Source organism: Phoca vitulina, unplaced genomic scaffold, assembly GCF_004348235.1.
Source record: "Phoca vitulina isolate PV1807 unplaced genomic scaffold, GSC_HSeal_1.0 scaffold31, whole genome shotgun sequence".
Taxonomy (NCBI): Eukaryota; Metazoa; Chordata; class Mammalia; order Carnivora; family Phocidae; genus Phoca; species Phoca vitulina.
In genome coordinates this window covers 1,051,806-1,069,289 of record NW_022589734.1, presented here as the reverse complement: position 1 = coordinate 1,069,289, position 17,484 = coordinate 1,051,806, and the positions used below count along the sequence as shown (strand labels likewise).

The 17,484-nt window shown below is 34.7% G+C and overlaps 1 protein-coding gene across 4 annotated transcripts in view; it reads left to right on the top strand.

The window, feature by feature from the left end:
* The window catches only part of EXOC2 (exocyst complex component 2), a 260,110-nt gene that overhangs the window by 224,334 nt on the left and 18,292 nt on the right, over window positions 1–17,484 (top strand). For all 4 annotated transcript variants that reach the window (XM_032424947.1, XM_032424944.1, XM_032424945.1 and 1 more), the window contains 2 exons: window positions 14,462–14,517; window positions 16,545–16,667. In XM_032424947.1, the coding sequence (XP_032280838.1) occupies window positions 14,462–14,517; window positions 16,545–16,667 (179 nt within the window). The remainder of the gene's footprint in view (window positions 1–14,461; window positions 14,518–16,544; window positions 16,668–17,484) is intronic.

Below are 17,484 nucleotides of genomic sequence, written 5' to 3'. Positions count from 1 at the left end.
TTTTTTTTTTTTTTTTTTTTTAAGATTTTATTTATTTGCGAGAGAGAGAATGAGAGACAGAGAGCATGAGAGGGAGGAGGGTCAGAGGGAGAAGCAGACTCCCTGCCGAGCAGGGAGCCCGATGTGGGACTCGATCCCGGGACTCCAGGATCATGACCTGAGCCGAAGGCAGTCGCTTAACCAACTGAGCCACCCAGGCGCCCTAGCCTGTGTCTTTTGATTGGGGCATTTAGCCCATTTACATTCAGGATAACTATTGAAAGATATGAATTTAGTGCCATTGTATTACCTGTAAGGTGACTGTTACTGTATATTGTCTGTGTTCCTTTCTGGTCTATGTTACTTTTAGGCTCTCTCTTTGCTTAGAGGACCCCTTTCAATATTTCTTGTAGGGCTGGTTTTGTGTTCGCAAATTCCTTTAGTTTTTGTTTGTCCTGGAAGCTTTTTATCTCTCCTTCTATTTTCAATGACAGCCTAGCTGGATATAGTATTCTTGGCTGCCTATTTTTCTCATTTAGTGCTCTGAATATATCCTGCCAGTCCTTTCTGGCCTGCCAGGTCTCTGTGGATAGGTCTGTTGCCAGTCTAATGTTTCTACCATTGTAGGTTACAGACCTCTTGTCCCGAGCTGCTTTCAGGATTTTCTCTTTGTCTCTGAGCCTCGTAAGTTTTACTATTAGATGTCGGGGTGTTGACCTATTTTTATTGATTTTGAGTGGGGTTCTCTGTGACTCCTGGATTTTGATGCCTGTTCCCTTCCCCAAATTAGGAAGTTATCTGGTATAATTTGCTCCAATATACCTTCTGCCCCTCTCTTCTTCTTCTGGGATCCCAATTATTCTAATATTGTTTCATCTTATGGTATTACTTATCTCTCGAATTCTGCCCTCATGATCCAGTAGTTGTTTATCTCTCTTTACTCAGCTTCTTTATTTTCCATCATTTGGTCTTCTATATCACTATTTCTCTCTTCTGCCTCATTTATCCTAGCAGTTAGAGCCTCCATTTTTTATTGCACTTCACTAATAGCCTTTTTGATTTTTACTTGGTTAGAATTTTAGTTCTTTTATTTCTCCAGAACGGGTTTCTCTAATATCGTCCATGCTTTTTTCAAGCTCAGCTAGTATCTTTAAAATCGTCATTCTGAACTCTAGTTCCGACATCTTACTAATGTCTGTATTGATTAGGTCCCTGGCAGTCGGTACTGCCTCTTGTTCTTTTTTTTGTGGTGATTTTTTCCATCTTGTCTTTTTGTCCAGAGAAGAACAGATGAATGAGAGAACAAAATGCTAATAGGGTAACAACGACCCCAGAAAAATACACACTAAAAAAATCAAAAGAGACCTGAAACCGGAGGAAAAGAAAGGGAATGAAATGCCATCTCTGTGTCTCTCCCCCAGTTCTGGGAGAAAACCTCAGAGATAAACAGTTTAGCAAATATTTATTGGATTAATTACATGCAACTTCCTTAACCATTTTGTCTTAAACAGCAAAAGCCCACCCCAAAATACTTTAGTACAGCTTAATAATAAGCCATTTTGATAACTGTTGAGTATCACAGTGGAATACTTTTGAGTATGGGTTTTTAAAACAACATCATCTTGAACATTTCCTGGGAGTCTCCATTAGAAGGGAGACTGACAGGCCTGAGAGGGGCTCAGACACCTGACACATCCTCCCCTCCAGAGCTGAGGAAACCCAGCCCAGGTGAAGGATTATTGAAGGCCCTGGAGCACCATGTGATTGACATAACTGGGACTTTTCTCTTTCTACCTCAGTTTATCATTTATCAGCAAGCTAATTAATGTGGCAAACTCTGTATTGTATAGACAATCCAACAGTGATACTGTTTGAATCCAAAACTCAGTTTGCGCCTACGTTTTAAGTGATTGGAACAATAGACATCAACAAAGCAGTTTGTGTCTATAGGAGTGAGTTAAACATAGTGTTAATAAAATCTTTATATCATATGAGATATTTACTTGGGATATGGATTTTCTTTTGTATCAATTTACTTCAATTTTGTGATAATGTATAATACTGATAAAAATGTTTGAGTGACAACCAAAGTAAATTCATAAATATGATATATTTGAAAATCCATTTTTCATTTTTGAAATTGCTGTCTTTTCTGATTGCAAATGGTGTGACAACCTATGATTATAGTAACAAGAACTTTAAGAATTATATGTAGAATGCATATCACTTTTAGCAAGTTTGTGTATTGAAGGAGCTTAATAATAGGTTTTATGAAATCACAAAAAGCCACCTTCAGGGAGTTTAATATGGTGGATATGAAAAAGATTAACATTCTTGTACTCTACAGTACAAGTTGGATTATATTAATGAAAAGAAAAATTGGTGTATATTCTTGGACTTTTTTCTCTTCTTTTTTGATTTGTGCAGTGGCTTTTTTTTTTTTTTTTTTTTTTTTTTTGGGAAAATTTTTTTTTTTTTTTTTTTTTTTTTTGCTAAGGAAAACTTATAACAAATCCCCCCTTTTTTTTTAATTAGAGCAAGTGCTACTTTTAGACATGTATGCCCATATCCAACAAGACTATACTTAAATTAATGTTGACAGTGAAGTGCTTTTGGTGGTCCACACAGTCTTTCACCATTGGAAAACTGGCAGTGCCCACTAAAGATAAATTTGCATTTCTGCAATGACCCAATTCTATTACCTAAGAAAAATGAGTGTTTATGCCTACCAAAGACAACAATATTCATAGCAGCTCTATTTAAAATAGCTAAAAATTGAGACGCCTCAGTCAGTTAAGCGTCTGCCTTCGGCTCAGGTCATGATCCCCAGGATCCTGGGATCGAGCCCCGCATTGGGCTCCTTGTTCAGCAGGAAGCTTGCTTCCCCTCTGCCTGCTGCTCCCCCTGGTTGTGCTTTCTCTCTCTCTCTCTGACAAATAAATAAATAAATAAATAAAATCTTTTAAAAAATAAAAAAAATAGCTAAAAATTGGAAACAATTCAGATGTCTATCAGCAGTTAGAGTGGATACATAAATCATGGTGTGGTCATTCAGTGAGATATGTATAGCAATGAGAATGACCATACTCTCCTATATGCAACAACATTAATGGTTCTCACAGATACACTATTGAGGGAAGGAAGCCAGATTCAAAAGAGTACTATCTGTTTCTGTATGAGTCTATTATTTCATTTATATGAAAGCCAACACATGGATCAATGGAGAGAGAGAGATCTGAATAATGATTACCTTTTAGACAGGGATATTGTCTGGGAAGGACTACCAAGAGAGCCTGCTGGGATGCTGGATGTGGATGGTGGTTATATGTGTGTATACAAATGTAAAAACTCATCAGGTTATAAGATTTATGTATTTACTATAAATTATACTTATTTTTTTCACTTCATTTTGTTTTTATTATCGCATGTTTGCTTAATTTACAACAAGCAGAAAATAAGCTGGGTCTTGTTTTGATCCAAAGATTGATGTTTTAAAGGTTGTACACAATATTTGTTTTTTTTTTCTTTTTTCTTAAATTTTATTTTATTATGTTGTGTTAGTCACCATACAATACATCATTAGTTTTTGATTTAGTGATCCACAATTTGTTTAAAAGAACATATTAAAAATTCCTTTTTAGAGGCTTCTGAAATAAAATACAAAGTTTAACCCCACAACTTTCCTCTTTGGTAGAACTGCAAACTACTGCTACAGTTTTAAATAGACTTTTTGTCTATTTAACTGTCTACAGTTTAAACTGTACATCTAGGAAAATCTAAAAAATTTAGACATTTAGTTTGCCTCCATATCTTGACTATTGTATATAATGTTACAATAAATATAGGGATGCATATTATCTTTTTGAATGAGTGTTTTTGTTTTCTTTGGGTAAATACCCAGTAGTGGAATTACTAGATTGTATGTTGTTGCTATTTTTAATTTTTTGAGGAACCTCCATACTAATTTGCACAGTGACTGTACCAATTTACATTCCCACCAACAGTGCACAAGGGTTCCCTTTTCTTCAAATCCTCACCAACACTTTTTATTTCTTGTCCTTTTGATACTAATTGTTCTGACTGGTGTGAGGTGATAACACAGATGGACCTAAAGGATATTATGCTAAGTAAAATAAGTTAGGCACAAAAAGACAAATACCATAACGATTTCACCTATATGTGGAATCTAAAAACAAACAATGAGAAACAGACCCTATGTAAATAAAAAGAACAAATTGTTGTTTGCCAGAAGGGAGAGGGATGGAAGGATAGACAAAATGAGTGAAGGGGAGTGGGAGGCTCAGGCTTCCAGTTATGGAATGAATAAGTCACAGGGATGAAAGGTATAGCATGGGGAATGTAGTCAATGGTATTCTGAGAGTGTTGTAAGTTAATAGATGGTAAGTACACTTATGAGCATAGCATAATACTTAGAGTTGTTAATCACTATGTTGTACACCTGAAACTAATGTGACATTTTTTATCAACTGTACATCAATTAAAGAAAATTTCTTAAATTGGACTTTAAAATTCAAGTTAGCTATTGGCTTTTCATATTTTTCTCTGCCTTCAATTTTATTACAGCTTCATTGTTTTTAATTTCAACATTTTTTTTAGTTTAATGGCTGAAACAGATTTTATTTCTTAAGTTGTATATGGAGCCATATGTTGAGAATAGGGAGTTTACCGTATTATTTCTTTGCTGTGCTCCATAGTGGTGATTCCAGTTCTAAGGAAGCAACAGCTGCTCCATAACATTGACAGTACCATCTCTCCTGGGTCAGACAGTGGTAGAGCACTTTCCGCGTGTTTGTTCAGTGAATTACAGAGGCCCACACAGCCAACTAGGGGAGCCAGGATTCTAATTCAGTCAGGCTCTTGTGCCATGTTCTTCAGCCTGGCTTCTCTCATAAACATTTATTAATTTTGATTTAATCAATGTCATTTTATTAAAAAAAACTTGAGATTTTGAAATTGAACAGTTACTACAGACCTGTTTTGAAATGTTATATGCAAATGTAATAAAACATTGCAAGTGTAAAACAAAATGCATCCATTTGCATAGATAGAATGAATTTTATTTTCTTGTCTCTTTCACTTTGCTAATTGAAGTTGCCTTCTAATGAAACAAATTTTTTCTGCCAAAAGACTAAATTGAAACAAATGAGTTCAATTTATTAGCTGATGTTAAATTGATTAAATGGCTACCTTTAGGTCTGAAATTCAGTGTATCATGTTTCAAATGATGAAACTGATATTCTATGCTAAATATATAAAGTGTTCTGTAATATTCTATGTTAGTGTAATTCATAAACTGTTTTACCAGTCAGACTTTAACTTTGAAATGGGAGATGTTGTGATATCCTTGCTCATTTTTGAGACTTGAAAGCTATTTATCTGTGATGTATATGAATGCTAAACTGGATATAAATCCTTTCTTACAAATGGAAAACATAAGCCATGAAATAATTTTACTGTTATTTTCACTACTGGCCATATTTTCTCTTTTCATAGGACAGAGTTTTCCTATTCATATTTAAAAACTAGGAGATCATATTAATTAAAGCCAGAAAAAAAAATCTCGAGAAAGAAAATAGAGAACTGTAAAGGTTGAGATTATTCATTCATATACTACATATGAAGGGTATCCTCTCCTCAAGTGTTCATTTTAAAAATCTCTGATATGGCAAAAGACATTTATCTGTTTAGGAAAAGAGATCAATTTAGGAATGAAGAAACTAAAACATGAAGGCCTGGAACTTAAAACCCTTTCTCTATTCCAACAAAAGCTAATTTTGTTGCAAAATATTTAGGCCTTTCTGTCTGTCTGCCAATATTGATAGTTTCTGGTTGCCTTTTTTTAATAGGCAGTCATTTCAATAATGTGTCTTCAGAGTGTAATTGAATAGATAATTTATTTAGAAAAAAATACCCCAAAGTTCTTTCATGTAGTGTTTCAGTTTGACCCAAAAAAAGTACATTGTGGGATATTTATAGTATTTTTCAATCTATTTTTATCTGTAGACTAGGACTGATAACTGATTTAGGGCATGGGGGTTAAAAACAGGAAATGTGGTTTATAAAGTAGGTAGTATCTCCAGAGTTTCCAAAGTGTGATTTCTTATAGTATTGACTGAAGAGTATCATGTTTCAAAACAACATTAGGCAGCATACCTTGAAATCAGTCTGTGTTTAAAGGAGTTGTCTGTCCAATTATGACAGGAAATGCTTCACGGAAAAGTTTGTATTCTTGGTATAGGTTCAAATAGTACAGCACTTGTTTTCTGTAATTGCACAGTGCTCTTTCTCCCTAGCTCTTTTTCAGCTGGTCTTTTTACAGTTAGATTGAGTATAAGTCTTATGTAAATTTTAGTAAATTTTCTTTGATCTTTGTGTTTTGGTTAAAATTTTATTTTAGTGCTTAGTTTTGTCATTATCATATTTGAGGAGGAGCACATATTATAGTTATTAACTATAGTAATTAGAGAATCCAAGTTAAGAAAATAAAAAGGCATGAAGAAGAGTTATAATTTTGTATGGCTTTGAATGACAGCTTGGCAGAACTGATCAAAACTAAATCTTTTGACTCAGCAGTCCCACTTCTAGGAAGATATCTTACATAAATTATTCTATGAGAACACAAGGATTGATATTCATTGCAGCATTATTTATAGTAGTATGTACTGAAAGGCAATATAATTGTCTAATAGTAGGAGAATAAATTATGAATAGAATAAAATTAATAAATTAGAATAAATAACAGAATAAATAAATTGTGGTACATCCATAACATAGAATACCAGGCAGCCGTTGATAAGGTAGATATGTATACACTGGCATGGAAAAATGTTTGTGATATATGACAAAATGAAGTAAGCAAGTTTCAAGAAGGAATGTGTAGTGTAATCTCATTTTTGAGGGGGAAAAATTTATATTCATAGGAAGAGATTTGGAAGAATACATACCAAACTAGGGAGAAGGATGAAGGAGTTTATTGGACTTTTATTTGTTATTATGAAAACATATACTTCTGTGTTGTTTTAATTATTTTTGATGAGCATTTAATTTTTTTTCAAAATAAAAAATCAAGAAGAAAGATTGATAAATCCAAAATGTTCACTATTCTATTTTTTAATATGGACATTCTTTAGAGAAGTTCTACCTAGCAGTTTGTCCAAATTTTTAATTATAAGAAGAATCAAATCTGCTTATATAACTTTTTAATGTATAAAACATTTTCCCATATTTCAAAGAAAACCTGAAGCTCCACGAATTAGCTGATTTTCCAGCTACGATGTAAATCCAGTTCATTCCATACACACCTTATATTATCTCCTGTAGCTTATTGCTAGGCATTATTCCATGACATTGGCACAAAAACAACACTAAGATCCTTTCAACATGTCAGGGGACCGTTTTTCTCATAAATGGTGCTGAGGATTTCATCAAACAGAAGCCCTCTGTTTACCACTGTGGGTTTTAGTGTTTGCCGGACTATTTTCCTTCATGCAATTTCTTGTGCTGTTTTAGAGACAATGTAAGGCTCTCTCCCATGTGCAAAATGGTCATGTTTTCTTAAATCTGGTAGTGTCCCCATTAGAATGTATGCCCTGTGAGGAGAGGGGCTCTATTTCTTATGAGTGTGTTCTTTTTTTTTTTTTGGTCTCTACTATATCCCCAGCACCTGGAAAAGAGTCTGGCATGTAATAGTAATAGGCACTCGATAAATATTTTTAGTAGTATGCCTATTCCAAAACCAAGGCCCCCCTTATTTGATTAAAAGAAGAAACTGACAAATATAGCAAGAAAAAAGATTTCTTTTCCACTTTCATGTATGAAAATCAAGACCTTCATTATTGGAGAAGATGATACATGGTCCAGACCCAATTACAGGAAGCCCACCCTGCGAGAAGAAGCCTACAGGTTCTTGCTCAGAGCAGAGATGAGCTTTGTTTTCTCCATGGGGAATTTCCACACTGGGCTACTAAATTAATTGCTAAGTGATAGTCTAGATTGATACTGTGTGGGTGGGGACACTTTTTTGGTCAAATATCATGACACATTCTAATTTTATATTCAGAGAGTAGAGGAGATACATATTGTAAATACTTAGAAGTTGTTCTCATTCCCTTGGAAAGTTGTGGGGGTTTATCTAAGGTTAACCTTTTTAAAAACAATACTTATTACTACATCATAATAATGTAACATTTGTAACTCCAAGAAACAAGTCAGTTTGCTTTATTTTTTCTGTGTGCACTGTTCACATAGACAGCTCATTTCCTAGTAATACTGTAAATGTGGCATTTATGGCCCACTTAATGTTGGAGCTAAAGCTAAAACCCTGGTTTCCTAACACATTTACTAAGTGTTCATTATGTTCTAAGATACCTGAGCTTCTTCCTGAGTATCTAGCATATAGTGAGCATTCAGTAAATGTAAAGGTTTATTATTTGAAATAAGCTATTTGCTAAGTATATAACCAGAAAAACAAAGCATATTTGGAAAACATGTATTTAGACTCAGCAGTATCCCATTCTGCTATACTTAGTTTATTCAAATTATATTTTTCAAATGGATCCTGTAAAATTATTTCAACAGGACTGTTTTGTTTTCTTAAATCCTATGAGAAGTAAGAGATGCATGCTTTAGCAGAGAGCATCTCCTTTACACATAAACTGAGGCATTTACATTTTTAGTGGATGATGGCTCAAGTACAAAATTATATATTATAGAATCCTACATACATTAAAAATTTTCTCTGGTATATTTGTTCACTTATTCATTCCCTTATCACTTTATTTAAGAGGGTTAAGGGAACTTACTAGTGATCAAGACATGCATGGTGTTTGCCTTCTTTCTTCATTCATAAATATTTTTGAACTTGTGCCTCAGACCAGCCACTGTGATAGGTAGTGAGGATACAAAGATGTGGTAAGTGAAGGGTGATGCTTATGCCTGTGGAGTTAACAATCTAGCAGGGTAGATAGTTATTAATTAAGTAGTCATATAAATCAATGGAAAGCTGCTACAGTGGGAGGAGAGGGAGTTGGCGCTGAGAGGACAGGAGAGGTGATCTAGGGGTCCACCTCTGAAATACAAGGGAGAGTCAGCGGGTTGTAACTGGTAATACTGCCTCCCATTTGCTGACTCCCTGCTCTCTGACAGATGTACTATTAGCCTCTTAGAAATATTATTTCACTTAATAAATGGTATCTCTGTTTTATAAATGAGAAAGCTACACGTTAGAGCTGAAACTTGCCCCAAGGTGACTGGTTAGTAAGTAACATGAGTATTTGAAGTCAGCACCTGCATCTGCCTTCTGTTCACATGTATAATTCTGATTTACTCAGGCCATTTCTCAGGTGTCCCCATAGAAGCCAGGTCTTCCCTAACCATTGCTGTATGTTATGTTCAGCCATCCTTTCCAAACCAATGCAAAGTGTGACAAAAACGGTTCCACTAAAATTCTAACTTTTAGAGAATTTTGTGTAAACCAGCAAAATAAGTGTATGGTCAAAGACAAATCTCCAGTTATTGCACATCCCAGTAACATTTGATATTGTGCCTGGGCTGTCATGCTCTAATGTGCACATTCAGCTGTTCAGAGATTGTTGGTGCCACTCCAAAGAACTTTACCTACAGTTGGGGTATGCTGCAGCCAGGGGACAGTCATGATGGGTTACAGTATCCAAACTTCTAAACTGTGTGTTTCAGAGAGAGAAATTGGTGCCCTTCTTCTAGTTATCATACCTTTTACCCAACTATTTATGTCTTTCTTTAAAAAGTACCTAAAATATGTGTACTGCTTTGTAATCTACAAAATGCCCTCTACCACCAAGATAAGCTCTCTTAGAGTGGGGCCATGTCTGTTTTGCTCACTTTTGTACACCACCACCTGGCAGTGCCTAGCACATAATTGATGCACAACAAATATTTAAAGAAAAAGGGAATAAATAAATATATATGACATTTTTGTAACAGCTTTGATAGCAAAACAGACGTTGTAATCTCTACATTTTGTAAACTAGGCTGTTGTCTAAAAGGTGAACTGATTTTTGTCTAGGGCCATATCATTAGTATATAAATAAGCCAGAACCTCGATCCCAAGTCTTCTGGCTTTACATTGAGTGTTCTTTCTGTCACCTCAATGAACTTAGAAGTCATCATCAGCCATTAATGTTAATAACATTAAAACTAGAATAAAACGTAGTGGGAAGAAAACATAAACTACCAAAATTAACTACAAAATCGTCCCTTTGTCATAGTCATCATAGACCTTTTGAAAATAGTACCATAACCAAAAATCAAATCCTGGTCCTGCCCCCATGGACCATGGTCCCTTTAAACTCTGCCATCCACTTCAAGGCCTCAGGCACTTTAATAACAAAATTTATGTACAGCTCTTCTCTGACAGCTATAGGATCTTTCTTGGCATTCTTACTACCTCTTTCTTGCTTTCCAAATCTAACCCATTCCATTCAAGGAAGTTAGCCAGCTGTCAGTGAAATCACAGGGAAGACCAAAACTTTACATTTTACAAAACCCAAATCTGTTTCTTTCAACTCTGAGTAATTGAATTTCTGTCCTTTCGGCATGATTTCCACATACTTTCCTCTTCCAGGTCAGTAAAGAGCAAATTTGTCACTCTAGCCACTAAAAAGAAGATTGCTACCTTCTGTCAGCTGTGTTTTGAAGGGGTCCTTTGACACCAGTGCCACATGAGCAAGCAAGGCAAGCCCTGGCATCCTACCATTGTTATAGGCTTTTTGGGGTACACATTTTTAAAAGAATTGACATTTGAATTTGGAGCAACATTTTAAAACAGAAGACTCACCAGGCACTTAAACCCAAGGGGTTAATCTGTGTTTAGTTTTTTAGAAACACATCTGAAGGTCTCAGTGTGGACCCCTGAGTGGAGTAGGGTAGGTGCTAGGGAGGGTAGACTAGTGAGTAGGGTGTGATATTGGTTTTGTTTCTCCTTCGGCTGATAACAGGCTGTAGAGTGGAGTAAAGAGAAAGGAATTGAAATTCTTAACTAGGAAGACCACAAAGATCTTATCTGTTTGATGTTTATGAACCTTCAGACCTCAGTCCCTAGACATGGACGCTGTCTAGTCTCTAGGTCCAGGGCCCTTTCTCCACCCCTCCCCAGTACTATTCTTTAACTTTTCAAGAACTTAAAAAAAATAGAAATTGTAAGTAAATGTTTCACAAATTAGTATAAATTGCAAAGTTTTTTGTTTTCTTTTTTTTACAATATAAAACCCTTTCATACCACGTATTTGCTACATGCAACTTAGACACATATGTGAATACCAGTACCTTAGGATAAAATTCAATAACTGTAAAATGTAATATGTGTTAAGACCCCAAAAACTTTGGGGTCTTAACACATATTGAGGATATACACATACTCTTCTTGAAGGACCTAATGTCTCACTACCTCTGATGTGTGCCTTTCAGGGTCCACCATGGAGTAGAATCTCAACACATTGATGTTAAATGAATTAATGAGAACTTCAGCCATTCCCTTAGAACTAATCAGCCCAATATGCAATAAAAAATAATTATCTCTGTATTTAACACAGTGGGTAACTTTTTGGAGAGAGGCAACCAGTGCTTTATTTTTTATTTAAAAATTTTTATTGTTATTAACACCAGCATATGCATTGCTTTGGAAGGTTATAATAATATTTCATAAATCCCTGTCTCAAACTAAGCATGCATTTTTCAGACGTGTTCAGTTTAATGCTGTCTTTTTGAACCCTTACTGGCCTGACATGTGGTTTGACCAGGAGCTCTCTTTCTGTTCATCCCTAGGGCCACAGATTTTTTTCCTTCTTTTTTTCCAACATTACCACTTATCTCTTGAAGTGGTGGTGGTTGTTTTTTTGGAGGGGGGTACAATTATTTCATTTTGTCCTGTTCATAAAAATTAAGTCTCCAAGAGATAGAAATTTTTTTTCCTCAATTTGTTCAGGTTGAAGCTATGTGTTCCTTCTAACATATTATCCTTGTGAAACCTGTGGTCAACCTAAAACAGGAAGTTTGATTTTGTTTTCATATTTTTTATCAACAGCAATATAGTTCTAATGGCTGAAAGTATCTTGTGCTTTTATTCTTACTATTCACAGCTTTGTTTTTAGAATTATATTGAGTAATTTAGATTTATCTCTTTTACAGGGTGTTTTTATTAGTAATGCTCAGTCTGATGGGTTCTTGCCAGGAAATGTTTTTCCTATCAGGGTCAGAGTGGGAGTTGAGTTGATAGCATGTGACACTGGCTTGCTTTATTCTAAGTTTAATTTTCTGCTTTTTAGTCAGCACTCTGGCCCCACTCCTCTTTTACATTGAAGAATTTTAGAAGTTAAAACTGCCCTCACATTTCAAGTCATCATTGCTAGAACATTGCTAGCACCCAAACTCCTGACATTTGACATGTTCAAATAGTAGCATTGACAGAACCCTGGTTTTCGCGAACAGCTGAGACTATTGAATTTCTTACTCTTAAGTTCCTTACATCATCACTGGCCTAAGATTGTGCTTATATTTTTAGTAACTATATACATGGTATGTATGTATGTATATATGTATGTATGTATGGGCTAGTCTTTCACAGTATTGCAGTTTAAAAATTCTTGACCTGAGTACAGTGGTTATGAACTCTTGAACTGGAGAGCCCTTCCCTGCTTTCCTCCACTCACCCTGGGAGAACTGCCCAGAGAACAAGGGACAAGAGGAGACTTTTGACTGGGGTGATCATAGTCATCAGAAACAGATGTTACAGCCAGGTCTCCCTGTTGCCCTGACTATACATAGCAGGTGAACAATCCAAGGGAACAACTCTGTGGTATGACTTTCCTCTTAGAGGAAGAAAGCTTTTCTGGTCTTGAGTGCAAGGTAGTCTATTTCACTTTCACTTACAATAGGTTCCTGATATTTTTCTCTCCTACCTCCCAGTTAAGACTTGTTGTACCTTGCAATTAGTTGATTTCAACTAATTTCTGAATTATATTTGTTTGCTCTTCAACAGTTTTCTCAATTTTTCCACCAGAAAAAGAGAATTAATAACACATGAACCTCCATATCCCAAAGTATATATAAATTAGCTCCTCAAAAGAAAAATAGTGTACCTATTTATATACCATAGCATATGACAGAACCAAAAGCTAGTTATATATTTAGAATCTGAAAATGTCAGTTCAGAAAGTTGATTATAGTTCTTGGCCTTTAATCTCAACTTTTCTAAATAATCAGCTTAGATGACATTATAGAAAAAGATTCTCCTTAATATTGTTACTATGAACATCCATGATTTTACAATACAGTTAAATTTTCTGTTCTGTAGAAAAGGAATTCTCAGTATTTGCAATTAATTCTAGAAGGCATTCTGAAGTAATATTCCACTCCAAGTAAAAGTAATTTCTTTAGAGTTACAGTAAAGCATTTTGTTTTAACATTTTTTTCCTACAAAATAATGGTAATAAAAGTTCTTACTGAGCCCTGTGGATATTAGGGCTAATCACATGCATTATCTCCTATAATCCTCACTATAAGCCTGCAAGATAGGTGCTGCTCTTACACTCTGATAGAAAACTGGGCTCTCAGTCTTATTGCCAGAAGTCATAGCTTGTAGGTGATGAAACTGGGGTTTGATCCAAGATAATCTGACTTCAGACTCCTGTACTGTTAAATCTCCTATACTGTCCTGAAATCTTGTATTTTGTCCAATCTTTAACTTGCTTTACAGAATCAGATTTGATTTTGTCAGAAGTTTCTCCTAGAAGTAATTTTTTAAGGTCAAAATGGTCATTCTGCATAACTTAACTTTTACCTTTGGAAATAAAATGTTATAATAGATATTTAGCTTTTATAAGCTTTGGTAAATATCTTCCTTCTTTTTCTTTTTTTTTTGGTCTGCTAATGTGAGTGTATGTACACACACACACACACACACGAAGAAATTGAAGGAGAGTTTTAAATTTCAATTTTGAGGGGCTCCTGGGTGGCTCAGTCGTTAAGCGTCTGCCTTCGGCTCAGGTCGTGATCCCAGAGTCCTGGGATCGAGCCCCACATCAGGCTCCCTGCTCCGCGGGAAGCCTGCTTCTCCCTCTCCCACTCCCCCTGCTTGTGTTCCCTCTCTGGCTGTCTTTCTCTCTGTCAAATAAATAAAAAAAAAAACCTTTAAAAAAAAATAAATAAATTTCAATTTTGAAAGACTGACCATCAGTTTCAGAGAAATAATGACAGAAATGGAAAAACAAAGAAAATGCCTAATTTAACTTTTTTTTTTTTTAACCTGTACGAAAATAGTCCTTTTACCATTTGGCCTTCAAAAGGAAATAGACAGTGGTAGTGTTACTTTCTGTTTCTCCTTAGAAAACTCTAAGGCGATAGTACAGTGCACAGTAATGCCGTCAAGGGAGATGGGTAGCTTCTTTCCATTAAATGCCTTTTTTTCCCTCCCTCATCTTGATTTCAGGTGTCAGAAACTATTTAAAAGAAGCATTGGTGAATATAATTGCTGTGCATGCAGAGGTAAGCTATCATTAGATGTTACTGAGAAATATGGGTAACTGGAAAAAAGAAAAAGAGGCAAATTTGATGGTTTTTATGGTAGTCTTTTTTTCCCTTCAGAATATATCTTGAGTATAAATAAAACACAACTCTATCTTCATGCATGCACACACACACTTGTGCTTTTTAACTATGAGAGTTTTTTTTCTGAAGTTGTGTGTGTTTAAAACTAAATTCATTAATGTTCAAAAGGTAAGGAGAAGAGAGATTGAAAAGATGTTTTTTCCTTATCTTGAATTGAAAGGTATGTTAAATCCCTTATCTTGGAAAATTCATTAACCTCTTTTTAACCAGGATACAAATAAGCATTGGTGTCTTATTCATGTAGCAGTGTGTTCTTACATAGAGCCTGGGATTCCAGAAAACTAGACTTGTTAGAAAGATAGGCTGAAAGGGCAGCCTAAGGTTAGGAAGCAGGTGCATGGTTTCCTATCAGCAGCTGACTAGGTACATGTAGATGTTGATACCTCTGGTTCTTGCTAAAACTTGCCCTCACTTGAAGCATTATCATCTTAAGCTTTACATTAACCTCCTTTGTTAACATCCTTCTTAGAAGGACTCTTCTAAGGAACATCAAAAGAAGCACAGCTATCACCATTATCACCACTATGACTACCTATTCTATAATTTCACAATCCGTTACTCACTGCTTTGCCAGTACTTTCAGAGTTGTTATAGCTCATAGACTGATGGGTGACCAGATAAAATGGGGCCAAGCAAGGAGGTTATCATTAGATAATTTCCACTGTTGCTTGAGTGCCTTTTAAGCTGTATGTAGCTGATGTAGGTGTATTTAGTTTATACCACTGTCTTCATCCAAAATTATCAGAGGTTGTCAAGGTAAACTGGAAAAACATGGATAATCCAGGCTAAAACAAAAGAGTAACCAAAGGAAGCAGAGAATGCTATCTTGTTCCTAAATTTGGCTCTAAATTTGAAGTAACTAGAGCAGGAGAAATACAGCATGTTATAGTTTTCATTTCTTAATAAAGGAAAACACATACATTCCTTTATAAATATAAAGTTTACATATGATTTAACTCTAGCAAGAATTTATCACATACATTTTAAAATTATTTTTATCATGATTTTATCAAAGATATACAAATGCTTTCTTATTATGTTAGCTTCCAGTAAAATTAGAGGATAAAATTAAATCATCAGTCAGTGAAAGCATTTCTGTGGTAGATGGACAGGTGGTAGTCAGAGGAATTGCAAAATATGTAGGCATTTTTAGTGATGATTGTGATTCTTAAAGAGGCAGCTTTTATTAATGTTCACTATCAATAACCATGATTTGTATTTAATTTTTCTCAATGACTGAAAGTAGAATTTCATTCATAATGTTTATTATTTAGTATTTCCTACATGATCTTAACTTGACAAATTTATAAATCAGCATAGTAAAATGTTTCACCACATTATCAAATATAATAGCTCTTAGCCTGAAAATATCAAGATTCAAAGTTTGAAAATAATGTTTTATGTCAAATGAAAGGAAATACATATTAAATTCAGCAAATAGTAAAACTGGGGACTTTGTTGTCCAATACACAGTAAAGTGCCCAGTATGATATGGTGTTTGTTTTGATCTAAGAAGAGTCTGACCCAGTATGTTTTTCTTTTAATTGTGGTAAAAAATTGACACAGTATATTTTTATTTCTATAATTTCCTCTTTAAATATTTCTTTTTGTGAAAAGGGCAAGAGGAAGAAGAAATCTTTGAAACTATTTTTAGTTTGTCAATATCAACAATACCTTTCAGAATTATATTTGCCAATATATTTTAAGAGGATTAGTTTTGGCATGAATCACTTAATACAACTTAAGTATAAGTCTATATCTTCCTTTCATTCATAATTATGATCCTTTAAAAATATGACTTAGTGAGTTACTTCGTTTTGTGCATTTCTTTGTTTTTAACAAATTCAAGTCAGGAAATGTTCCCATAATGCATCATTTCTTCTTACTTTAAACCCTTCCATCAGGTGTTCACTATTTCCAAAGAATTGGTACCTCGAGTTCTATCCAAGGTGGTGGAAGCAGTTTCTGAAGAGCTAAGTCGACTGATGCAGTGTGTTTCATCCTTCAGTAAAAATGGAGCATTACAGGTACCAAAATAATTCAGTTCCATGTTGAACTTTTATTTCATTTAAAACATATAAATGTATTTTTAATCATCAATCTTATGATATACAGACAGGTTTTGGGGTGTTTTTTGTTTTTTGTTTTTTTGATGTATCTGCTGATTTATCATCTACTATCATATCTTTTTTATAAGCCATACCCATGCATTGTCTATAAGTTTTAGAGTTTCTGTTTCTTTGGAGTAGAGCAAGACCTTAATGACTCTTGTGAAATTATCTGAATGCAGATTCCTTCTAAAGTTGTGTGCTTTTTTTTTTTTTTTAGTTTACAACTGTCTTCACTAAATTCAGTTTCACAGGAAGTTTTTAGTGACTTTTAATAAATCTTTTCAAACCATTCAGTGCGGTTTTCATAGAAATGACAACAGTCCCTTTGTTCTCATAATCCATTGGTTTATGTTGTAGTTTTTTAAATTACATAATTATAACTAATAGAACTTCTATAAACCAGATACTTCTTGGTATGTATATAATCAAACGGATAGCAGCCAGGGTATGCACGCATATGGGAGAGTTACTTGCTGCCTGTGAACTGCAGTGATCTAGAGCATTGCAAATGTGTTTTTTAAAAGTACTGGCAGTTTTGCTTCCAGTAGTGGCTGAGGAAGTTTCTGTCAGGCCAACTCCCTACAGATAACAACTATAATCTTGAGTAATGTAGAAAAATAAAAAGTATAAAAACCAAAACCTGAAGATACTGGAGAATGACCATCACTGAATGATTCTGGAAGAAATGGCACTTGAGGAATTTTTCACTTTTTACAGATTTTAGCCTCAAGGC